At 37.2% G+C, this 26,106-nt stretch overlaps 1 protein-coding gene across 5 annotated transcripts in view; it reads right to left on the bottom strand.

The window, feature by feature from the left end:
- The window catches only part of NEK11 (NIMA related kinase 11), a 113,016-nt gene that overhangs the window by 40,939 nt on the left and 45,971 nt on the right, over positions 1-26,106 (bottom strand). For all 5 annotated transcript variants that reach the window (XM_019616553.2, XM_003207228.4, XM_010712925.3 and 2 more), the window contains 3 exons: positions 12,457-12,575; positions 7,839-7,896; positions 1,277-1,373 (listed from right to left, as the gene is read on the bottom strand). In XM_019616553.2, the coding sequence (XP_019472098.1) occupies positions 1,277-1,373; positions 7,839-7,896; positions 12,457-12,575 (274 nt within the window). The remainder of the gene's footprint in view (positions 1-1,276; positions 1,374-7,838; positions 7,897-12,456; positions 12,576-26,106) is intronic.

Raw genomic sequence — 26,106 nt, 5'->3', positions numbered from 1 at the left:
TGAAAATAGAGAGACAGCACTAAAAAGCAGACTTTTCAAGAAGTGATTTAATTATACCTCAGCTCTAGAGATAATGACCATGAAGCTCAAATAGTTAAGTTTATCCTGTAACTGTAAGAACACAAGGTGAAGGCTGGAAGACCAGTGAGTATTTTGACTAAACAACCCTACCTTGCAACTAGTGGGTGCAACATGATGCATTTTGGGTGGTTTTTTTAAAAGTACTTTCTATGAAAAGAGAATGGAAAGGAATCAGATACTGTGAAACCTGCTGATTAGTTTCATAATAAGGACTAAGCCGTGAAGTGAAACCCAAGGAACAGCTGTTTATCGGAATATCATAAAACGGAGAATCTGGAGTAAATCAGATTATTTCTCTTGAATGTACAGCACGTTGTACAAATGATGTGTTATAAACAGTGATTGGCATCAATACAGTTACAGTTGCATTAATTTTCTTTAATGAAATCATTTAAGGGGAGCATTAACTGTCTGGACTCTGATAAGTGCCACATCACTGATACCGTCCACTCATACAAGATAGAAATGCCCTTTTTTTAAGGAGCTTAAAATCTGAAATCATTTGAATGTTGCAATACTGTAAAGAAAAACTGAGTTCAGAAATAATAAATAGTATAATGATTATCAGTTCAGTACCTAGATTAGGGAGCAATAAAACTTGGAAAGTCACAGATTACTGACATTTTGCTGGAAGAAATTCAAGATATGCCAACCAGTACACTTTAGAGTGGAAGCACAGATCTTTTTTTATAAAGACATTAAAATCTTTATTAATAAAGTTTAGGTGATGGTTAATGATGGTGAAAGCAATTGAGTTTCAAAGGGAGTTGTGTATGCTATTTCCCTTATCTCATTTGAAAACCCAAGGCAACAGCAATGACATTTAGTTTTAATCATCGTATCACTATAGGAAACAAATTTTAACCTTTTTTTCCATGCTAGAATGAAGTGCAGGTGAGGGAGCAAACATGGTGGGAACATGAAGATCTGCAGCTCAGTGACTTAGACAGCAGCAAAAACAAACTAGATCTTGGAAAAGATGATAGTGATAGTACAGATTACAAGAAAACAATCAGAACTGACTGTCAAACTTCAACTTCTGTGCAGGGAAATAGACATCCAGTCTGTAAAACATACCTTAGCATGTTAGGGATTTTTTGGGGTGGGGAGGCAACATGGTTTTGTTTATCTTCTGCCATTTTTCAAATGCATCTTCTTTGCCTAGATATTGGCAACACGCAAATATGTTACTTACTCCCTCATGCGGTTCAACTTGGTCTCAGCTATAGTGTTGTTGAGGGTTCTGAATCCCTGGAGTACCCCTGGAGCCATGCTGGTGACAGTTGCCGAACCTACAAATCAATGCACAGACATACAACCTCATTCATCTTCATCCCCTGAACACTATTTCAGAGTCAAGGGTAGTCAGGAGGAGGAAGACTTCTCCTGTTCCTCACAAGGTAGTGCCATATTAGGTAAAGATGAATTAGATTATTAAATACACATTAAGGGCAACTCCTTTTGCAGTGATGTGTAGATTCATATCTCAAAAGCACCAGAATTGTAAGTGAATTTTCCTGCTGTGAAGGAATTATTCTATTACAATAGAAAGGACAGTTACTAAAAGAAATGCTGGGAGAGACAAATATTCAACAAAATGAAATTTACTTGGACAATATTTATTTTCTTACATTGTTCTTGCACTTAGTTGTAAGAAAGAGCAGAAACTCTCTTCCTAATAGGCAAGTCTCTCCTTTGGCTCAATCATTCTGTAAACTCATAGTGTTTTACCAATCAGACAGTAAACTGACTTATGGCATCGCTTTCCTCTTCAGATGAAAGTACTCCATGTAAGTATATCTGTGACTATATATATGTATATATACATATGCAAATGCTCACACACACACACTTCCTGTTCACATAGTTCATGTGCTGTTAAAGTATTTAATGACCTAAGACCAGAGCTGCTCAATCACAGAAGACTGCCAGAGTTGTCAGTTCAAATATCCCACAATTTTATGTTGCCACTGCATCACACAAAGCCCCTGCCCAACCTCTGACAAGCCCTCAGGTTCAAGTTAGTGATTTATTTACTTATTGCCTCTACTGCTCCCACTGGAAGACAATTCCAGAGCCACACTGTGACTAGCTGGCTAAAATCCCCCTTGATTTCCAGACAGAATTTCTTTATTTGCCAGTTTGTTCTCATTATTCTCCTGTGTTAGTCCCTCTTTTTGGCTTACTCAGTTCTTCCCTTTACTTTTGCATACTCCTCACATTTATTTGTAGCTGGGGGAGAAAAAAAAATATTTTGCTTTCACCCAAGCAAAGCAGATTATTTTAGTTCTTTCCTGCAAAACTATTTGGCATTAGGATTCCAATTCCCCAGAGAGAATGTATATCATGGTGGAACTTCTCTGTAAATCCATGGGCTGTGGCACACAGCACCTAAGTTCTGAACAGCCACAACAGGGTTCTACATGGGACATGAATAAGCCAAAAGTCACACAAAGAAGTTAATGTCATGCCTTGGCTACATAAACACAATCTCCTCTCCAAGCAGGTATTTTTAACTTGGACTTCGCTGGGTTTTAGCTTGGATTACATTAGCATTGATCATGTACAGCCAGAAGGAGCATGCAGCTACCCTTCTGCTCTGAGCAGTATAGACACACCCAGACAGTACAGAATGCTTCTCCTGAATGCATAATCATGACTTTCCCAAGAGTTAGGCTCCTATGTCTTACATGATTATAGATCCTGATCATGCAAATTTGAATATTGCGAGTAAGTTTTCTACCATGGAGGACTCAGCTGAATTGTTCACAGTGAGCATCTGAGCATCTCCCAGATTCAGGATTTTGCAAGTGAACATAGGAAGTAGTCATGGAGACAGATGAAAGAAGAAACAGATCACTGACTTCATTCTCTGGCTGTGGACAAACCATTTGACTGCTTAGAAAAGATTTCAAACTTCTCTTGCCATTTAATGGCCAACACTTATCTGGTGCCTACGTATTAAAATTGAGATACAGTTAACACAGTTTATAAGATGAAAATTTACAAGCTCATTTCTCACTAGCAACCAATAACTTCATACACTGAAAAAAAAATCCCGATAATTTACTTTAACATTACACATGCATATCCATCTATTTAATCCTGTGTGTCATGTGATCTCTAAGCATTCAATTACTTCAGCAGCACCAAAGAATTCAGGTATTCAGAGTAGACCTGAGGATGATCCAAGTGCTGTGAAGCAATGCTTATGACTTACTGGGTGGCTCACTCCTTTCTGAGTTGGCAGGGAATTAGGGTCCAGATGTGAGGACTTGGGCTTTGCTATCATTGTCAGACTTCAAAAACAATTACTTTTTTTTCTGCCTTGAGCACGAGTGGTCTACAGAAAATGTAAACCTTGCATTCTTTCAAGACTAAGTACATTTAACCACAGGTCCCAGCTAAATTCTGATATTTTTATTATTACAGGATATATCATCGTGGTAAGAGCACAGCAAACTCTTTCTACTTAGTGGGTTCAGTCTATTTATTGCTACAATACTTTATCTCCCTTTCTTCTGACATTTCATTATTAAAGGCATCCTTCTTGGTTTTTTTTTTCCTAGGATTCCAGTCTAAATAATTCTTACTTTGCCTACTTTCAACATTGGCAGTTGGCCAACAAATGCTTCCTCTTTAAACACAAACTAATATCTATCTTCATCTCCATTAAATATGATCTTCTGGGAACTGTGAAGCAGCTGCGAGGACTACAGATTGTAGGATGCGTTACAGGTACAGCTACTCATGAAAAAAAGAGCTCTCAGTGAAATCCACTAACAGCTTTTCACACTGTTACTATGAAAAGCCTCAAAACTTTTCCTAGAGTGATTCATAACCCACACCAAATTCTAACTCACAGGGATTTTCTTAGAAGCAGTTACTTGATTAGTAATGTATTTTGCACCCAGCTTCCCACCTTGCAACAGTCTGCCTACCCATATATCTACAGAACAAATAACTATGCTTCTTCAAAAGCTGGCCAAGTAACTATTTGCATTGTTAAGCAATTTACCATTGTTGATTAGTTAAACTAAATCAAATGAAAAAACAAAAACAGTGACTTTTCAAAGCCAAGTACTTTCACTTCCCATATATATTTTAAAGATGAGTAGTCTTCCAGTCTCTAGCAAACAAGAGGCAAAATTGTCCTCTTGGGTCATGAAGTATCAGTTTTGTTGCACTCACTGCATCCTTCTCACTCTGTCAAAGGGAAAAAAGATGAAAGAAATACTCTGCTCACATTTACTCAAAGATACAGTAAAAAAAGATGATTATCATTAGCTGATGAGACGTCTGAACATTATGTTTTAAAGGAATTCATACCTACATTTCTGCTAACACCCCAAGTACTGGTGTTAGACATCTACTGCATCTCTTGATAATACATTATGTGTTAAGAAACAATTATCTCCACTGAATCATAGACTACTGGTTTGGATCTGCTTTTTCAGCTTTCATTTCTACACATGAGATCCTCCAATGCCTTTTTCTCTAAGACTGAAAAGCTCCTCACAATCACAGGTATTTTCCTGAGTTTACAATGTTTTAAAAATACAAACTGACCAAATTGCCTCTAACTTTCCCTTTGCTTAAGCTAAGAAGACTTAGTAAACTTTGGAGGTAGTTTTTCAAACTTCCTTTCATTTTGTAGCTCCTTTCTTGTATGTACTCCATTTTTCATGCTTTATATGCATGATTTTATCTCAAATCAACTACGCAGAGCTGCAAAGCCAATTCCAAGTGAAGGCTGCATAGTACTAAAGCACAGATATTCACAGTGATTTACTGGAAAACTCAGTTAATTCAAAAAGTCTCAGGATTTTACCCTTTACCTCTGAGTTTTTATACAAAAGAAACTCCATAAATGGAAAAACAATGCAATTTTACTCCATCATTTTCATCGTGGCCCTTGCTGACATTAAAAAAAAAAAAGTTCTAACTTTACTCAGATGTTCTCTAAGATATGCTTGAAATTGTACATACATTTTTTTTACGATTCCTTGAACAATGAAAAATGTTATGAGAAATTTGGACCAGTCAAACTTCTGCAGCCACCCTATTACTGCCATGAAATTCCTACTGTTTTAAGGAGCAGTCGTTGCAATAATGTTGCAGGTCCGCAGCCCAGCAACACGTGCCCACAGGTACAGCCCACAGACTTGGGTCTGGGTTTGCAAGACTTCAGCACTGAGGACTGTCAGGTTTTGCCCGGCTGGAGCTTCATTTTAATAGCTAAAGTTGTAACTGCAGTTCTTCTAAGGACCTTGGGGCTATTGGTTTTATTTCCACTTATCTTTGTATTCTTAGAATCACAGAACCATAGAATGGTTTGGGATGGAAGGGGTCTTTAAGATCATGTAGTTCCAAACCCCAGCTATAGGAAGGGACACCTCCTACAGCAGAGGGTTGCTCAAACAGGTTGCTCAAGGCCAGGCTGGATGGGGTTTTGAGCCTGGCCTTGAACACCTCTGGGGAGGGAACATCTACAACCTAGCTGGGCAAAACAGACTTTTCTTTTCTACAACCAGACTTTTTAGATGGATAGTAGAAACCATTAGTTACTTATGTGGAATCTGCCTGATACAGAAACTTTGAGAAGTAGAGACATAAGATGAGGCTATGGGCAAGGAACTGTAAAAGGTGAGGCATAAGCTGGCACTGGGGACCCCATGTCTACTACAGCTTTCTACTTGTTAAAGAAATGCAGACCTGGAAATGGGCGAAACTAGCTTTAGCACTTAGGGTTAACAAAGAAAACATCCAAGCTATGTAAAACGCACATCTTTTTGATATGACAGGAATTTGTAGGCCACTGAAGGAAAAACAACGTTGGCAAACACAAGAAAACTCCCCCAAGTGGATCCTCGAGTGAGGAAGAAGCATTCCTGGTGAAGGACTGCATGTACTGAGGGCTCACCACATCACCCCTGTCACGCTAGGCTGAAGTTACTAGCATTAATACAAGTGGGAAGGTGAACACAATACCAGGCAAAGCAGGAGTTACAAGATGCATGGATAAAAAAAATTAACTACATTACTACAGTGAGCGCTTTTTTTTTAACAGCTGCAATCATTTATTCATTTTCTCTTTCTTTTCTGTAATTACTAGACCTGGAGTAACAATACTTATTTAATTCAATTGTTAAGAAAATGGTCACCGTGCATTTTTAAGAGTTCCCTGTAACAACACAACTGAAATATCTTTCCATATCATAAATTGATTTTTTTAATGAAAAATGATTAAATTGCAGTGAGAATGTTGAAAAAAAAAACAAAAACCAATACACCAACCAAACAGTATGATACAAGCATTTCTGGTTAATAAGCACAATGCTTCTAGGTTTTACATCCTGACATAAAAAATAATAAACCTGGATCATAGAGTTCTGGCTAAGATGCACATTAACAAGATGAGATATAGATTAAGATTATTTTAAAGATAGTTTGCACTCTGTCCAGCTTTGTAGCTTGACATTGAAAGAACATAAAAGAGTAAATAGTCAAAGCTCTTCAGCAATACTGAGCATACAAAGATAAAAGGGACCCTAGTAGATTTCTGTCATATTATCATCACAGGTATTTGTTTGGAACAGATGATGGAAACCTAATTGATAGCTCAGCTTTGAGAAAGGCTTTAAGTTTCAGCACAGAGTGGTCAGATGATTTTTAATTATTAAATCATAATTTAATTCTTTAATATCATAATTTTAAAAGGCATCTTCTTTTTCTTCATATTGAAAGAAAAAGAGGAAGCCAAGAAACTCTTTAAAACTAAGATTTATTTTTCAAAGAACGTCATTGTTTGGCTTTGGGCAGTACTCTGGATTATTCCCAGAAGCCATTAGGGCAATTCCTCTCTTACATTAAGAAAACATTACTGAAGTATAGAGCAACATTTTGTTCCCATTTCTACTTCTGTAAACCTCCTGCAGACAACAGGGCTGCAAATTTATAAATAAGTACAAAATTTGAAAACCAAGGAGTCTGTTAGTATGAAGGCAAAACACATGATAACAGGCTTTCATTCAGTCATAAAGATCAACCTGACATGAACTCCAAAGGTGATCAGAGGGTGACTGTGAGTGTGATGCCCATACCTTTGACTACTCCTGTTTATCCTTTTTCTTCTTAACTTTTCTCTGCTATCATTTCATGCTCACGAGCTGGGATGAAACAGAGCTCAACAATGGAGGAATCACTGCAAGGAGGATATCCCAAGCTTCTCCTATCTTTTGCTTTCAAAGTCACAAGTTTATCACGACTGAGTGTAAATGAGGCACCAAATCAAGGCTACCCACCTACAGACTGCTACTGGCACAGCTTAATTTGTAGTCTTCCATGGCCACACCAGCTCCAGTAGATAGCCATCCTTCATTTATAACTTCTTTTTAGTTTTTAAGTAGAGTATGAAAAATAGAGTTTGAAACTCTTTATAGAGAGAATTTGCAGGAGACTTTAGGATTAAATTGCAAACTGAAATTCTCAGTGATTTTCCTATGCCTGTACTGAAATAATGTAAAGTAGAATATACATTATCCAAATTTCAATCATCTTTTTTTTGTTTAAAAACAACAATAACAAACTTCTAAAAATTCATTTTATCTCATTAGTAGTAGATTAAGAACGCAGTTTTCAGGAAGATCACTTTTTTGAGGTTTTTTTTTTTTGCAAAATGGAAATAATGGGAATGTGATGAATAAGAGTATTTAATAAGTGCTGATATTACATTTAAAGAAGAAATATCATCTTACCCAATGAGCTATTTAGGATGCTCTCCAAATGCTTGACCACTGCTTCAATATCACTGTCCTGAGGATAAACAAAATAACAAACAGCATTAGTGTGACCAAAATCCTAATAAAAAAATACTGTATTGCAGGTATGATCCTACAAACATAAAGAATATTACTTACAGCAGAGAGTGTCAGTGCTAGACTAAAACAAGATGAATACATTTCTCACAACTTATAAATATTTTCTTCCTCTAAAACAGTAGGTTTGGGAATGGTGTTATGTAAAAGCAATTATTTAAGTCAAATGTCTAGCAGAACACAAGCATGCAGGACCGTTATGCATGTAGCTTAAAGAATATGTTTATTGCTGAGGTTGGTGTGCAATATTTGAAAATATACCAGCATTTTATTATTGGTTATCCTTGAAATATCTATAACAGGATTAGAAAAGGAAAGTATAGATTTTGTAACCATTCTAAAATTTCTTAAGACTTATATTTACCACTACAAAGTAATACTTACATTTCATGTAATTGCACCTACTCACATATCTGCTAACAATGAATAATTAAAACTTTAATTAGGAAAAGATTTTAGCACTTTTCTATTCTAAGTTTTCTGTTACAAGACGGATAATTAACAGTTTTGCCATGATATCTTTCATGTGAAATGTCATTCCTGTGCACTGATGAAATTTAAGATCTGACCATTAAGAAAATATTGTGCTCTAGGAAGCACATCACATTTCATTTGAATGTAGCAGAAAAACCTGTTTTTAAAAGCTGTTATCACACCTCATGTGACAAAAGGGTGACAACCTGGCATCCCTTCACTATTTAAAAATGAACGTTAAAAGTCTGACCTCACTGAAAAATCCACCAAAGATATTGAGAAGCCTGTGGTTTTAAAAAGCCTACAGAATAGGAAAGGGAATTTGACGGAAGCACAGAAGAGAAGCACTCATACACTTAAGAGCCAACATGGATGAATGCTTGGACGTTTCAAACTCAGAATGAATGAAATCATTTTTAATAGCAATGGGCAATAATAAAGATGCCATGTCAGGCACTAGGAACCTAGTGGAACAGCTTTGGGGTAATAATGCACAGACTGATCCACTGGATCTTAATTCACTGGAGATGTGATGATAATTTATACTATATCACTGGAGCTACGATAATTTATGCCAGTTGATTATCTGGCTTGATGATCTCAGAAGCAACCTGGAAACTGAAAATAGTGAGCTAATGTATTGTATTACTAGACTTTGTAATAATGAAGAGGGCTAATTTGCTACTAATATTATCACTAAAAGAAAACACAAAGATCAAAGTGATAAACTGCAGTAAAAAGCATCTCAGCTAAATCAAAGCAAATGTGAAACCTCCATGGTTTGCTAACTTCTCAAAATGAAACTCCTTCTATGTTTCATATATTCTAATTTATTTTTAGAAATAGTTTCTTATTCTCTTTCACGTTGTTTCCCATGCAATTAGAAACGTTCTTAAAAAAAACCCAAATAATTAAAAAATGGAAAAGAGCCACTGGCTCAAGAAGCTAGAAATCTGGAAACATAACTGATAAATTTTTGCTTGAAATCTGGCAATCTGCATATAAACTGCAAAAGAGAAGGAAAAAGGACACTGAACTCCAATGTTACAACCAACACAACCAAGATGACACGTTCACATGTGTGAGGGCTTAACACTGGTGAAAATTCCACATCTACAAGCAGACAATGCAGTTGAGATCACACAAGCTGTATGGAAAGTTACCAATAAATACAAAGTAAATGTCCCAGCTCCCATCCTCAAACTTTCAATTATACCGATTGAGTGCCTGACTCCACCTTCCTATATGAAAGGTATCATTTCATAAGGCCGTTACTATGACTATCATGACGTCTGTGGGAGTCTAACATAGCAGGAATTAAGAGCTTCAACCCCTTTCAACATTATGCATCCCGATGTGTTATTCAATTAGATTACTTGTCTGACCCCCTACTACTGCTTGAACTACTGCACAAATATCAGAGGTTTTTCTTTTAGTTTTGGTTGAAGTAAGTAATGGGGTCACCATTAAGCACTGCCAGACATAGCATTTCTGTATTCCATCTGCACAAAATTAATCAGTAAAGCAATCTTGACATTGGATAATTGAGAGGTTTGCAATGATTAAGAAGGTAAATACCTTACAGGTCCTTGTCCTGTATTATAGTGGATTGACTTTCAAAAGCTTAATTTGGAGAGGTATTTTTGAAGAAAGAATTGAAGAGTATGAATCCTATCACAGAAATAGGAGTGGGAGTTTTGGTATTAAGTAGATGACTGCTGAAGCAATGCCCTGCTATATACCAGCAAGATCAAGTCTATTCTGGTAGGATTTTAAGCTTATTATTAAAGTTGAGCATGATACCACCTACCTTTGAGTGGGATTCATCTCATGTAACTGTTGACATCCAGAAAGAAGATGCCCCATGCATGCTAATAACTGCGGATCTCTTTACAATCACCAGAGAGAAAGAGGTACCTCTCAGCATAATCTATCTGACCCACACATTAGGTGTTTTTGCCAAGATAAAATTATTCCCTAAAAATGCGTATTTTTCCTAACTGTACAGAGTTTATATCCAGTTAGGTCAGGCATGGGCTTACAGCTAAGTCCAACCTGCTTTGTCTTTACACTTCCCGCATAACTTTTTACTCAAGAAAGGGAAAAGTGAAAATTCTTCTCAACTCCTAAGAAAAAGAAAAGGTGATTGTGTCAATACCCACAAAGACAGTTTTGCCTTATTTAAGGTGCTGGTCAATAGGAAGGATAATAAAGTCAGGCTATTTGCTTCTTTGATAAAAAAATCATGAGAGACAAATGCTTTGAGAGGGTGTGTTTTCCAACTCAGCCTCGGGAAGCCAATTTGCAGAGGACCAATGCTTGGCATGCACACAGACTGCCGATAAAGCAAAGCCACACAGCCTGTAGGAGCTGGATCCTGACAAGAGACATCAGTGGGACAGCTCTTCCAACCTGGCATCAATTACTGTCACCACTAAATTCTGAATCACTACAAAATGACTGAATGACATTGCTCAAATCTGGCTGCCAGCATCCAATTTATTCTGCATTATTGAGAAATCTATTTTTATCTTCTGCCCTTTGTTAATTCTAAGCAGCAGTCTGCCTGTTCAAAAACAGTATTGATTGACACTTAATGATATTGTCAATGAAAGTTGAATGAAAATTTTGAAAGGCTTTCTAAAAGAGAAAAATGGAAAAAAACAACACGTAAGGTCTGATAAAAGTGAGCAATAATTTATTTTTAAAATTCCATTGTGATAGATTTTTCAAGCAACAGAGTTTTTTGTATTTTTGAGTGTTGTGAGTAAACATAGACACAGCAAATTGCAACAACAAAGCACTGACTCAGATATTCCACTGGTTTCCAACTAGCTATTTCTTTAGATCCCTATTGAATTCGCTGTTAGAAATTGCTATGTGTTTAGTTTGAAAGCTAAGAGGACATTTCTAGATTGAAAGAGGTGTTTAGGAGTAAACTTCAAGTTTAATTGGTTGAGAGAATTTCAGGATTCCTCGCCACTGTGGCAAAAGTAGCATTTGATTTCTCACACTGGTATTTAATTTCTGCCTTAAAAACTACATCTTAAAGAACCTATTAATTCAAAAATTTCAAAGAATATTAAAAGTTATTCATAATTTAATGAAGAGTTTTAGCAAACTTTGCTGGTTTCCTTGAATGTAAATGGCGTCATACTCTACTTTGTAGATTTTGCACATTAACTCCACATAACATTTGTCATCCTAAGCAAAACCAAACAGTACTGTTCAGAAGCACTACAGCAAAATGTTTTAAGTTGATGGCCCAGGGTGGAAAATAATTGATCCTGAATACCTTAGGAAGATCCATTTTCAGAACTGACTTGGCCATTTAAGTTCATTGATTTCACTGAGACTTGATCACTGAAGACAGGATTCATTGCAGTTCCTTCTGATCAGACCTAAATTAGGTGCCTTTTCCAATAATCCTCAACCTTCAAACTGAGAGTTTCTTGTGGCAACCTTACCTGATAAAGCTACTTTAAGTCCTTCAATAATACATTTTCTTTTCATTGACACTTTCTAAGATTCTTGGGAAATTTTATAGATGTGCTGATCGAGACTTGCTGTTGTTAATGCTCACAGTTATCATACTACACTAGAATATGATTAATACAGACAAGAAAATGGGACATCTAGAGGTGCCAATCTTTCCCCAGGAATTAGACCTGGAATTCAGATCCTTGCTTGAAGTATTCTTTCAGCTTTAACTTAAGTATAACTAATATTATGTGAGAGAACCCCACTCTGTGTTTATGGCTACAAGAAAATTTACTAATAGCAATCCACTTTAAGGCATTCATGGAAGTATGATTCCTAATCTTGAAGAAATGCAAGAGTCTTCCTCAGCAACGCATATGTGTAACTGAGACATACTCCTATAACTAATTCATGATGCTGATATAGACACATATTCCTAACAAAAGCAAATTTCAGTAAAATTGAAAGGACAAAATCTTGGAAAGGGTTTCATTTTCCCTAAGAAAACATCAAATGTGTATGTTTCCCCAAAGGTCACACACACCTGATTTGTCTTAGATACAGTCTGTGACACTTCCACATCCTCTGTTTCGCTGTCTTCTGAATAGGATTCAAACTCTTCATTATAATATTCTTCTGCAATTTGCGGGTCTTCAGGGATCTCTAGAGGAAATTAAGAGTTTATAGTATTACATAGACAGACAACATTCATGATCTTAGAAAGATGCAATGGATTTTACATCACTCATGTCACTAACAACGCATTCTGAAGTTGAAAACTGTTGGATAAGTTATCATATTAAAATGTTCATCTTTGATGGCGTCATAAGTAGTGCTAAAGCTGCCTCTGTCAAAAGGTTGTGCCCTCATCACATAGAAATTAATAACCTCAGAGGATCTATACTGAGTTTTGGATGAAATCACTGAACCATAGAATAATTCAGGCTGGAAGATACCTCAGGGGATCATCTAGTTAAGTCTCACTCAGAGCATGGTCAGCCTTCAATTGAATCCATTTTTGTGAGCTAAAATTATGTCCCAGTTTGGTTTTCTCTAACATACATTACTTCCCTAGTCCTGCTCACCACATCATGGCATCCTGGCTTGGATCAGGAATGGTGTGCTGAGCAGGACTAGGGAAGGAATCCTGCTCCTGTACTCAGCACTGGTGAGGCCCCACTCGAATCCTTTGTACAGTTTTTGGCACCTCAATTCAGAAAGGACATTGAGGTGCTGGAGCAGGTCCAAAGAAGGGCAACAAGGCTGGTGAAGGTCTTGGAGAATATGCCCTATGAGGAGAGAATGAAGGAACTGGGGCTGTTTAGCCTGGGGAAGAGGAGGCTGAGCAGAGACTTTATTGCTCTCTTCCAATATCTGAAAGATGCTTACAGCGAGAGCAGGGCTGGTCTCTTCTCACTGCTGACAGCTACTCGGACGAGAGGAAATGGCCTCAAGTTGCACCAGAGGAGTTCAGGTTGAATATCAGGAAAAAGTGCTATACAGAAAGGGTGGTTAAGCACTGGAAGTGCTGGGTAAGCACTCCTCAGGGAGTGGCTGAGTCACCATCCCTGGATGTGACTAAAAACCATTTGGATGTGGTGCTCAGGGACATGAATGAGCCAAGGGTTGTTAGAGTTAGGGTAGTATGGTTAGGTTGCAGTTGGACTTGATGATCTTTAAGGTCTTTTCCAACCTGGGTAATCCTATGATTCTATGACACATATCCTGTGATGAATTTAATGGCTAGGTTAATTTGGAAATAAGATATATCAGACTCTATAAGCAGTGAGTTAGTAAAATGACTTGAGGCCAGATTGCGCCTTCTTCAGCGAGCTGTCCTTTCTCAGCAAAAGCCCTTAACCACTTGTTCAATTTTAAGCAGAGGCTAGACTGTAGTGACTATCAAAACAGCAGGATCCCTGTTTTCCTAAACAGAAAGCTTCAATGCAAAGGGCAGTTCATTGGAAGCACAGGTCAACGACAGAGATGAAACCAGAGCAGAAGAAGACCAGCTCAGCCGCTTTCCCATCGATAGCCTTCAGCATTTGTGCAGGGAGGTGATCCAGGAGAGCTAACACCTCTATTTTATTCCATGCAGTGCTTACTGAGTTATTGTCAAGACAATTTTTGTGCAAGCCCAGGTATATTTTTATACTATCAGTTTTCAAATACAAAACGTTGGCTAGGCTTCCTTGGCTGCTATTATTATAAGAAATGTTAGCTGAAGATAAAAACAATCCAATATCAAGCTATTGTAAATCACTAGTCTTAACATCAGATAATGCTGACTTTTCCCATTCTCCCAATTAAGTCTACTTCTTTAAATCATAGAATCATAGAACCATAGAACGACTTGGGTTGGAAGGGACCCCAAGGATCATCAAGTTCCAATCCCCCTGTCACAGGCAGGGCCATCAAGAAACATAAACTGACTAATCTTCAATACTACTGCCTTGAAAGAAATTCAAACAATACTTCATATAAAATTAAAAATGCGTAATAGATGTTGAAAAGATTATTTCACGTGGATAAAAATACCCAAAAGATTTAAATAATTGAATACAATTAAAAGATGCCCTTGGATTTTGGGCAAAAGGAATCATTCTAATTTTCAAGGCATAAGAAACTCAGTGAAAAAAAAAAGAGTAGAAGTATTTATCGGCTGCACTAGGAGGTTGAAGTTTTTCTGTTGAGATTTAATCTCTGCTATTATCTACTGTCTCCAGAACACTTTCCAAAATTCTTCTTACTTTGTACATTTACTTCCAAGATCCAAATGTGTCAGTATTTGCTCTCAGGTTTCTCTTTTTTAAGACATTTATGTGAACTACACCGCCTCGATTTGTAATAGAAAAAAAAGTTACTTGTGCTTCCAGAAGAACCTCCAACCACATAAAAAGCTTATTCCACAAATGAAAGAATTTATCATTGCACCTAATTATTTGAGTTCTCCAAAATGCCATTTGACAGAAAAGTCTTCATGTTAAAAAAAAAAGCTAAATCTCAAACTCGCAACATCTTTCGTTTTTAGCATAGGAAGAACATTGCTGAACATGATATGTTCATGATATGTGTTCACTTTCAGACACAGTGAACAATTTGTCTTTCTTTCTATCAGGGAGGCTATCATTCCTGTTATTACTCTAATTTTATTAGGTTCATCTGCATGCTATTTGTATGTCTATAAGCATTCACATAGCTATGAATCAGCCTATTATAATGCAAACATTGCACTACACTAGTGTTTTCTGACCCTCTCATGTTCATTGTTTACTGCTGTACTGAAAAACACAATCCTCCCCTTACCAATTGAACAAGGTACAAAAATCACAATTTACATGCCCTAGCTATGATAGAGCTCTACACCTTATCAGTAGCTCACAACCAGGTCTCAACTGAGCCTCATACATCTAAACTATCCAAAGAAGCTGGCACTAGCTGAATCCTACTTTCACACCAGCTTTTGCATCCTTCCCACAATTTCTCACTTTACCACTTGTGACATTGTTTTGACAGCTATACAAAGATGGTCATTTAATCCGAGTTCAGTAACACAATTTTAAATGCTAGTTCAGACATGAAAGATATTCCAGAATACACATGTTTACTGTCTCCAACTCAGAACCTGTTCCAAGTGACATTTCTCCACAGAAAACAGGATGTCCAGTGGATAGGAGCCTGGGAGTTAAATACAACGAGGCTTTAGAACTACTTTTTGTTATGACAAAGATCTTTAACAAGACACTTTCAAAACAACAACAAATTCATTTAGAATGCATGGTTCATTGTAAGTTTCTACTAAATAGAACCAACTCCCTATTGCCCATTTGCTACAGATGCAGAGGCACAACTCTAATTTTCTGCCGAATTAATCTGGGTACGGAAGTGCTTATTTAGTTGAGATCTTGGATCCCTCTAATCTCAAGAACACACAAGCTGGCTGTAGCAAAGCAGCCATAAGTCAGCATGGTGAGCTATGCCCATGCTGGCTGCCTCAGAATTTGTTTGGATGTTACACCACAGTGCTGAAGAGCTGTACAGAGTGAGACACTGAATAAACAGCTGGAACTGATTCACCTCTGCTAGAGCTGGAGTGAACAAACCTGGAGAAATCCAAGTCTGCCTTTTCATAACTGCTTGCTGGTCTCAATCTCTCAGTGCAGCGCAGGTTAACTCGAGTGAGCTGGGTTTTTGGCTCAGGAAAGACACTGCTAGGAGAGGCTGGGCCCAATACGCTGCCATTTTTACATTTGCAGGCCATTCTCTAGGATGTCTGCTACCTGAGTTTTCCTATAAGCCTTGATATTTCATCTCTCCCCATCTACCCAGTGGAAAAGGTCTCATTACAGTCTCCTGAATGTTCTCAGTGCAGTTCCACATCTCAGCAATGTAGCACAGAAGGAAAATTCTGGTTTGTGTGTTCATAAAACTAGCTTTAATAATGATGTTGTTCTTTGGGCTAAGTCTGTTTGAATCACATATGAACCCTTGCAGAGCTTATCATGGACTCCAAGACCAGGGCTTTGATTCTGTCCTTTGCTCTGACACAAAATAGAAACTAAGTCTATTTATGCCTGGAAAGTATTTGTGGGGAAAAAAATTAAGAGTTGCTAGTGAGGTGAACACTAGCAACTTTTATTATGTCATGTTAAAAGAGGAAACAACTGCTGCTGCAGAGGCTGGGATACCCTGCTTCTGTGTTTCAGCGCTTAGACTGGGAGAAAATCAGCACTGCATTGCATTTCTAACACCACCTGCAGCCCACACAATGCCCCTGCTCATGAAGCCCTCCTGATCTGCCCAGGAAGAGAGGGATCAAAGCCCCCCAGTCTTGCACGCAACAAAGCCGCCGTGTGCAGGGTGCCACACATGGCAGAGATCCTGCCTTCTTCAGTGAGCCTTGGGAAACAAACATCACATCCAGTATAAAGTTCTTCTTGACCAGACATAGCTAGGAAAAACCCAGTATAACTAGACTTTATTTTAGCAGGTGATTGGAGACTGCCAGAGGTTTCTTCCAACCTGAATTATTATATGATTCCATGGTTATGCAATGCTCTTCCAACAAAATGTTTTGAATTATGACAGATGTATTTGTGTGTGCGGACATATTTAACATATACACTTATAAGGTGATCAGAAATGTGTTCATTTCCATATCCTTTGTTTTCTCAGAAAATCACTGGCAAAAGGAGATGGTTAATAGCACTGGCCAACACTTCAGAATCACTTATCTCAAAGCATCACTTATTTCAGAGCTTACTTCAAGAGAGAAAATAGAAAGAGCGGAGGGGCATTGCCTCTAGGAGGAAGGTTTGAAACTCTCAGATAAATGCCCCGAGTTACACAGTCCTGAATGAGAAAAAGGCTCTGTGACACTACATGGTCCAGGTCAATATTCATTCAATTAGAAAAAATAAGATAATTCCATTATTATAACTTCAGATAACACAGATTGTTTGTTTGTTTATTTGCTTTCCATGCAGGACAACATTAACAAGTCCATCAGACAGAATTGCCACCCATTGGCCAGCTATAAAGAAGATATGCAACTGTGCCCATGGTAGGGGGTTGAAACTGGATGATGTTTAAAATCCTTTTCAACACAAACCATTCTGTGATTAAGATCTGAGCTTCATTGCTCAGAAAGTCAATGGAAGCTTTTGTCCAACTTCTAAACTAGGCTGAAAAAGAGTCTTGGAAAGGGCATTGTTTAGGAAATGAACCAAGGGATGTAACAAGACTTCTGTGTCCAAAAATGACTTGTATGATCCTTTAGCCTAAATACAAAAGGACTGTGTGGTCATCAAAAGATCTACGTTCTGAAAGAATCATGTAAAGCATAGATGTAAAGAAAAATTATTTCTTCTAAATGAAAGCCAGAAATACAGCCAAAGTTAAACATTAATATTTGGTAATTCGGTTTTTAGCATCGTAAGAAAGAAAAAAACTTTGATTTACCTGTGGACTTCACTGAGTTAAATGATGCCATGTTGCCTTTCAAGCAGAGCTTAGATTTCATCAAAACTAAAAGTTTTCAAAATAATCAGAAATCCTTTTAGCGCTGACAGGTGAATGAAGAGAAAGAATGATATAGCAATATAGTCAATAACAGGGAGTACTATGTGAGTCCTGAAAGCCATTTCCTTTATGCACAAAGAAGCACTATTACTGTAAAAGTTGCCTACTATTTGCACAATGTCCAGCAGGAAGAGAGCATGAGCTGTACATTAGAGGGAAAATGACCATCTTACAACATCTATTTAAAACTACCTTATACATTGCTTTTTCTTAAAACTTTTTGATCAGTCAAAGTGTACTTTCAAAGAAAAAAAATCAGTTTTCCTGTTGAATCTGCCTGACACTTTCCCTATCATTGTGATAACAGAGCTGGGAAAGAAAGAGTCCATACATCAATAAAAAAAGAGCTGATCCTTAAGAAAGCCACTTCCTTATACCTGAGATTCAGAGTTCAAGAATGCCATTTTCAAGAGATAAAATGAAGCTATTTTCCTGGGAGTAAAAAACATGGAACAGTTCAGATCCAAACCTGATGTAAGCAGTGTGCACATGAGATTCTGGACATAGTAAAGATACATGTAAACTGTAATTAATTTGAGTTTAAGCAGTAATGTAAGTTATGTCAGACATGCACAAAACCAATGACTGCAGCCAAGCAAATCTACAAGTAAAATATTGAGAATCCAACATTTAGATGTAATTAACTTGTGAAAATAAATGCATTTTCTAGACTGCAGGACGCCATTTGCAGATTAAATAGCAGAACGTGAACTAAGCACCTTCATTGCTGTCACCCTCTCTTTTCCTCCAGCTAGCTGTCTGACAGCACAAACACTGAATGCTAAGCTGGTAAAAACTTCAAACTAATTCAGTATTTACAGCTACTTTTCAGAGCAAATTCTCATTCCCTTGGAATTGGTTCCAGATTCTTGTGTCACCAGGTAATTTGGCCCTGCTCCCCAGAAATTCTGCTTGGTTTGTTAGATGAGCCAGAAAGCTCATCTGGGGACACACTGGGATATGCAGTGTTTTTCAGTACCATTCTGCTCATAGATGTTTTGTTTGCTACTAAATGCTTGTAAATGCTAAATTCATCTACACCAGTTTAACCTGGAATTTAAAGTGCAGTGTAAAGATATATTGACTGTTAAGTAAAACTATTTGGAATAAAAACTAGTATCTTTCTAGCAAATATTTACAATACTGAAATTGTACAAATATTCACCATAAGTTCTAATATACAAAATTTTGTACATATGCAAGCTTGGTGCATTGGCCTCAAAGTGTTCCCAAAATTCATACAGTGTATTCTAAATGCTTTTTAACAGAAGACTTTGGAATGAGCAAAGGGGCCTACAGAAGGGGCTTTAACAAGACTTGGCCAGAATCACTTTAACTCTAGTCATTGACCAACGTATATTTTGAGGTATGATCTACTTATCAAAGCCAAACTAAATCAATGGGAAAAATTAATTAAAAAAAAAAGTAGGAACAATAGAGTAACATGGTTTTATCCCCCAAACTTTGAACATTCACAGTTTTTCATGAAACTACATTTTTTAAGAACAACATTGATATCATTCTGATATCTTCCCTCAGAGAAGCTGCAGGAGGAAGACTACTTGGAAAAAGAAAGTAAATTTTTGTGAAGCAAATAGATCGGCAAACCAAACCAAACCAAAAGCGCATGGCTTTGGCAAGGGCTTCCTGGGGGGTTTATGAGTAGAATTCAGTTCCCAAAGGTCTTCAAAGATGCTAAAGCATTTTATTAAAAACTTGAAGATAAAGGACAATGATCTTCCACATAAAAAGGACAATGCAATTCTACACAGGGGCTTTTAATCTACCATAAATGCTAGGTATTCTAAAACTCCATAAAATTTCTAAGAATATCTCCAAGAATATTCTGTGGCTGCCCCCATGGAAAAAGGATGAGCATGTTCACCCAACGCTCATATTGCTCTTCCATGGAAATGGGAGAGCAATAACCAAAGCAAGAAATCAGCTCTCCAATGGCTTCCAGGTAACAATGACTTAGTAAGAGCAACACTTCAGTCAATTTAAAAAAATAAAAAATAGAAAACAATTTTCGTAATTGACTACTTTTTCACTTTGTGGCTAAAACCTCTACATTTTGTTAAATCTTACTCTTGATAGAATAAATCAGATTTAATATTTCTTTAAATGAATCTGGGACAAAGTGTGCTTTCCATATGAAACTAAGTGAAAACAAGAGACAGCTGCACATACTCCCAACGTTCCCATGCCCTCAAACTGTGTGAGAGTGGCAGGAATTCTGGCACTCCATGTGCAAAGGACAAGTGAAGGACTTGGTAGGTGCCAAAACTAAATAGTCAAGTTTCTCTCAGCAAGCATCTCATAGTAAGATTTCAGCAAGTAGCAAACTGGGAATACACCTTATGATTTTGGAAATATTCCAGCTCATAACACAGACCTGCACTTTTACAGCTACTATAGCACTACTCTGGTGTGCTTACATACTCGCTAGCAGTTGCAGTCCTCACCTTCCTACAAAATTAACAGCAATGTAATTCAGTGCTCAAGAATATTCCTCAAGAATAAAGACACACTTTTCTATGACTCCAATAAGCATGTGATATGTTTCAGGTTACTTTCTCCGAATATTTTTATTCTTCTTCTCCAGTCCCTAATTTGCATAGTTTAAATTGGACACGCAAAATTTAGCTTTCTGACCCACCTACTTCAACTATGGTTCTGAGAAAATGTTATATAAGGACTTGTCATCTTTCTTGACAGAGGTGATCCATGTCAGAAACTCATTCAAACTTTATTGCTTAGCTCAAGAAAAGCTCTTTTTTCTTCAAATAAGGAGGACTTACTGGTGTGACTGCCTGAGTGATGATATTTCAGAATTATCAGCTACCTCATCAGTATGCTTACACACTGTTTTACAGGCACCACGATAAACGTGCATGTGCAGATATGCATAACAATGCATAGAAAAATATAACAATACTTTATTGTGAGTGAACATTTACTATTTGAGAGTCAACTGAATTTTACTCGCTTAATATTCAAAGGAATATGCTTGTAACTTACAATTAGCAATGGAAATAGAGAAATAATGTATTCAACTACTGTAATGTACTTAGCTATTCTGGAATTGTAATGAAATCAGAGGTTTGACAGATGTAATTTACTGCAACATACTAAGCCCAGGAATTGAACACGATGATAATCTCTGGAGTATAAGGAAATAAAAACGAAGAGAATACAAACCAGAAAGATCATGTAATATGTCCCTTTAACTTATGTCTTAAGCTTTTACATTCTTCTTCTGTACAGATAGTTTAAATACAGCAAGTAGTTAGCTTAAGCTATTTTGCTCCTTTAACTTGACCGCTTCCCACATGCAAACAAGCCTAGTACAAGCAGAGGAGTAGGTTATGTAAAGCTAGTACTCTTGCAGGGAGAGAATGAAATGTATCAGAATGCAGGTGAAGCCCCAACATACAATGTACTGGCAAACAAAAAATGCAAGATACACTGTTCTTTTAGTGGCTTTTAGGTCCAATGTTGTTTTGCTGCATGGTCTTTTTCATCCTAGCCACTTAAGTGCAACAAGGACAAGCCCTCAGAAATTGTTATACATTTTTATATATAATTTATTGAAAACTTAAAAATATGTATCTTTCACAGTCTTGTTTACCATGTCTTATTATCTGTGGAGCTGATATGAATATAAACTGGCACATTTTGCCACAAATGCCAGTGTGCAACTTCAAGTTTTCATGACCATTAGACTGTAGCTTGTTGAATTTAATATTCCTTATAGCACCTGTTAAAAGTAAGGGATTTTGGTGGCTTTCAATCCAGTATCTTTCAGCTGCAAAAACTGGTCCAAATCAGAATGATCTAAGATTATGGTACGGAAATGGTCATTTTTTTCAAAACTGTAAGTAGTACTGAGCAGTCTGGAAGCATTTTTATATACAGTTCAAGGTTTTGCCACCAATTTCAAGGTAACTTCTACTATAGAAACTGAATCAGAAACCTTGAACGTTTAGCTATTACAGTTGTATAACAGGATTACACCTTGATCTTCATGCATTATACTACTGCAAAGACTGAGCTTCTCTACCTACAGCACTTTCTGTGTAGCAAAGTAGGAAAATTTGAATATTCCACACTAATATCCCATGGATAAGTACCTACGTACATTTCTCTGGGTTCATATAAATAAATCCCCATGGCTAGCCTTTCCTATTTATTAAATATATTTGTAACTGTAGAGCTAGTCAGTAGGAATTCAGTTGTATAGAGAGTTGGAAGAAATGCTGTACAGTCTGGCTGCATTAGATAATAACGTAACCAACGCAAAAGAAATTGCACAGAAATAATTAATGTGATGTAGAAACAGAGCTGCAATTTTCCATCCTAGCCCAGCATATGGTAGCCCACAGAGAAAAGCTACAGTGATCTACCAGTACAGCAGTAATCCATGGAAAAGATGAACATCGGCATCACAACTCTGATGCCAGCCTTTTCACAAATAAAGGGAACAATACATTACTCCAGATTGTATGTGTAAAGACAAAGAACTTCAGAAGACGATTATAGTAACTTAAGAAAAAAGAAATGCAAAGCGCAAACTGTGAGATGACAGCTTGGAAGCATCCTAAGGAAGGAAGGTTCAGGTATGCTGGGAGCAGCCAGTGCTATAACAGATAAAAAATACATAAGTATTTTATAGAAGTATTACACAGAAGAATATTACTGTTGCCTATAAAAACACAAGATTAGGAAAAGAGAAGAAAATAACTACTTAAGTTGCAAGGCAATAAGAAATACATCTTGAAAACACTGGCTTGAAACAGCCAGAAGAAAAACTAAGGCAGAAATAAAAAAGTTTACAAGCACTGCAGTATTTTGGCCCAGGAACAACTTTCTATACAGAGAAGTGGGAAGAACTTTTCAGAGCATACAGAACAGGCCGAATTCTTGAGGAGAGGTGCACTACAGGTGATGGTATGCCACAGTCTGGACTCAGAGATCAAACTGAAGTTGGTACTCTTGCCATGAAACAGAAGCAAATCGTGGGGAAGTAGTGCCACTGAGAGCAGCAATTCCTCTGTAGCAGAGACAGGAAGCTGCCAAGGTAACAGCACTGAAAATACGTGTTCTTAATGCACAGCTTCCTCTCCTGGGTCACTGAAGCAAAAATAGCGTAACTTGCTATTCACATAATTTTTCACTGTTGCCCACTCCCAAGATAAAACTAGATCCCTTTCTTCCCGAGTTCAAGTAATGCACAGATTTCTTTCAGCAAAAGCTTGTGTTTCTTTGATCTCACCCATCCAAGTTCTTCATCTCAGGCTGGAGTATTCTGCAGATAGTGCAGAACAGGTGCCCAGAACCCCAAAAGTAAGCAGGGGGACAAAAGGCAACATGGTAGTGTGCAGTCTCCGTGAAAAAAGACTAAGTCTGCAAAATACAACTGAGTGGAATAATAGGGAACATACTTTAAAAGAACAAATAGAATTTTGATGCTTAAAAATAGCATTTTATACTGCCCACTGTATTTCTCTGCAAGTACTTCATGAACCAAATTATTTCTTTATGTTTCTGAAGATGGTGTACAATCTATGAACAATCTGAATGGGCCAGTTCTTTAATAGACTGAGTTCTTATCAACATCAAAAGCACAGGGTCTGCTTAGATGTCTTTCATACCTCAAAAAAGAAAACCCGCTTGATGAGTAACAGATTGATCAACTATTTGTGATTTCATACAACTCTTTTAAATGTCTGTCAAGTGCACAGAGGTGCTAATTGGAATGAAAAATGTTTTTAAAAAATCATTACATAAAACAAACACGGAGAGAAGCTTAAACTTCCAAGGGAACTCTTCAGCAGTTAAAATTTTTTTACTTTGCTGAAGCTCATCCACCATGAAATCCAAAACTCCAAACTATTATCTTGATTTTCATTTATCTAACCTTACTTAATCTGCCTTGGTTTTCCATGCTTTCAAAAACTGTGTTTACTACTACTATAACTGGATAAAGATGCCATGGTTTCTAAATCTCCTTACTAAAACTAAACACTGAGCTCTGTATCTGACACCTTCCTCAAACACATACCACTATTTTTCATAATGTTATAGATAATTTTCAGTGAAAGCACAGTGTACAGCATTTTATTATCTATAGTGTTTTCTAACCCTTCAGGAGCCTTGTCTTTCAATCTTCCAAGCCCTTCCTTTCTTCCTTCTTCCTTTCTTCCCTTCTCCCTTCCGCAAACCCTTTGCTTCTCTTCTCATTCCCTTCCCTTCCATTTTCCTTCTCTCTTTGCTTCATGTTGCAAATTTTTCAAGGGCTTTAAGATATGAGCCAAACATAGCTTGAACATTCCTCCCTACCTCTTGAGATTGGATATTCTCCTTAGCTGTTCCCCACCAGCTTTTCCTATTTCTGAGAGGATTTTTTGGAGTAGCTAAAAAGCGGCTGCTGCTGAAACTCCTCAGTATCCATGAGCAGACTCCTTCACCTGCCTTTTTGCCCCTTCCTCACCTGCTATTTGTTACTAGTTCTAACTAAGGAGACTGGCATTCTTCTAACTTCTTCTGCTAACCTGATATAGGTTACTAAATTTATTGCATGTCAGTCAACTTTACAAAAGGTTTTTATAGCCTTGCCTCCAGTTTTACTGTTTTTCTATTGTATGGTACATTGATTGAGAACCAAATTCTACTGAACATCAATAGCTGGAATTGTTTTTACATTTTCAGGTACAAAGACTCCATTAATAACTTAATTAATAGCATGTAGAACATACATGGCTGCACTGAAATGCTTAATGAAAAGAATGAATACTGATTAGAGTTAGTAACAGCTTTGACATCAGCTTCAGGAATAACAAGGTATTCACAAAGCAAAGAAGAGAAATTATTTGCTTTGCTTATCCGTAAGTCCTTTTTCTCATGAACCCACCACCACTTCAGAGAATCTGACAAAAGCAGGGTCATTAAACAGACATCTTTGCACAGCTTCAGACTGAGCAAACTCTTGCAGCATAAACGCATTTAATTTCCATCATTATAGTTGAAAAACTTAATGATCTCTTAAGACAGAAACATCAATTTCTTTCCTTTCTTGCATGTTGTCCTGTTTCTATTTAGGTCTCTTTGTATGCCTATCCTTGTACATCTCCCTCCCACTCACATTTACTGCTTTCTCTTAGTCTCCTACTTATGAGCTGCTCCACCCCCCACCCCAGGATGTATTTCTAGCAGCTGAGTTCTCTCCTACACAGATCACCCCTCCTTGCACTGTGAAGTAGCAAGCCAACTGTGTGGATGTAAATGAGGCTACGTTGTAAGAAAAAAAAGCCATTTGCTATTAAAAAAACCACCTCCACCACATACAAACTGATTTTGATACCTTTGAGTTAACGACATATCCCTTCATAGATGCGTATAAAACAACACAAAAAGGCAGAGCTATGAAAGTAGTTGCTATATTTTAAAGTCTATTAATACATGCTAACAAAATTCTAATCTGATTAAAAATCTTCCATCATAATGTTGAAGAGTATTGACACTATTTCAGTACATAATAGAAGCAAATCTTAAATATGGGCAGTGAAAAATATTTTCTCATAAGTACATTTCCACTTGAATAAGTCTAGCCCTTATTCAAAAGTTTGGCTATTTGTTCTTTTATCTACAGTTAGGTGCAACATAGTACCTAACAATCTCTAGACAGTAGCTAAATATCCAAGGACAGTACAGGTAAGCACTTTTTAAAGAGCTTCTGTCTGCCTCTCTCATTTCTATGGGTAATGAATATGGTATCAAAGTGTTCCAGAAGTGCAAATGCTCTCTATTCTTGTACTCATTTTTGCACTGGAGAGGTAATTTAGAAAGTGTTGTTCTAATGCAAGTCATTTTATATATCCAAAGGTTAAAGCTATTTTCTTTGAAGTCTGCACCTTTTTTGGAGGAGGTCTGTTCACCTTTGCCATTCATGTCACCCCAACTCTGAGAACCCAAGCTTCCTGCCACATAACTTGCTGCACATCTAGTCCACACACATCCATCTATAATATTTTCCTTTTTTTTTTTTGCATTTCTTTTGTCAACTTTACAAACCTAACTGTTTTTCATACTACTAGTTCTTCACCACAGATTT

This window comes from Meleagris gallopavo, chromosome 6, assembly GCF_000146605.3.
Source record: "Meleagris gallopavo isolate NT-WF06-2002-E0010 breed Aviagen turkey brand Nicholas breeding stock chromosome 6, Turkey_5.1, whole genome shotgun sequence".
Lineage (NCBI taxonomy): Eukaryota > Metazoa > Chordata > Aves > Galliformes > Phasianidae > Meleagris > Meleagris gallopavo.
The sequence above is the reverse complement of the archived record's forward strand: the minus strand, read 5'-3'. Positions and strand labels throughout refer to the sequence as shown.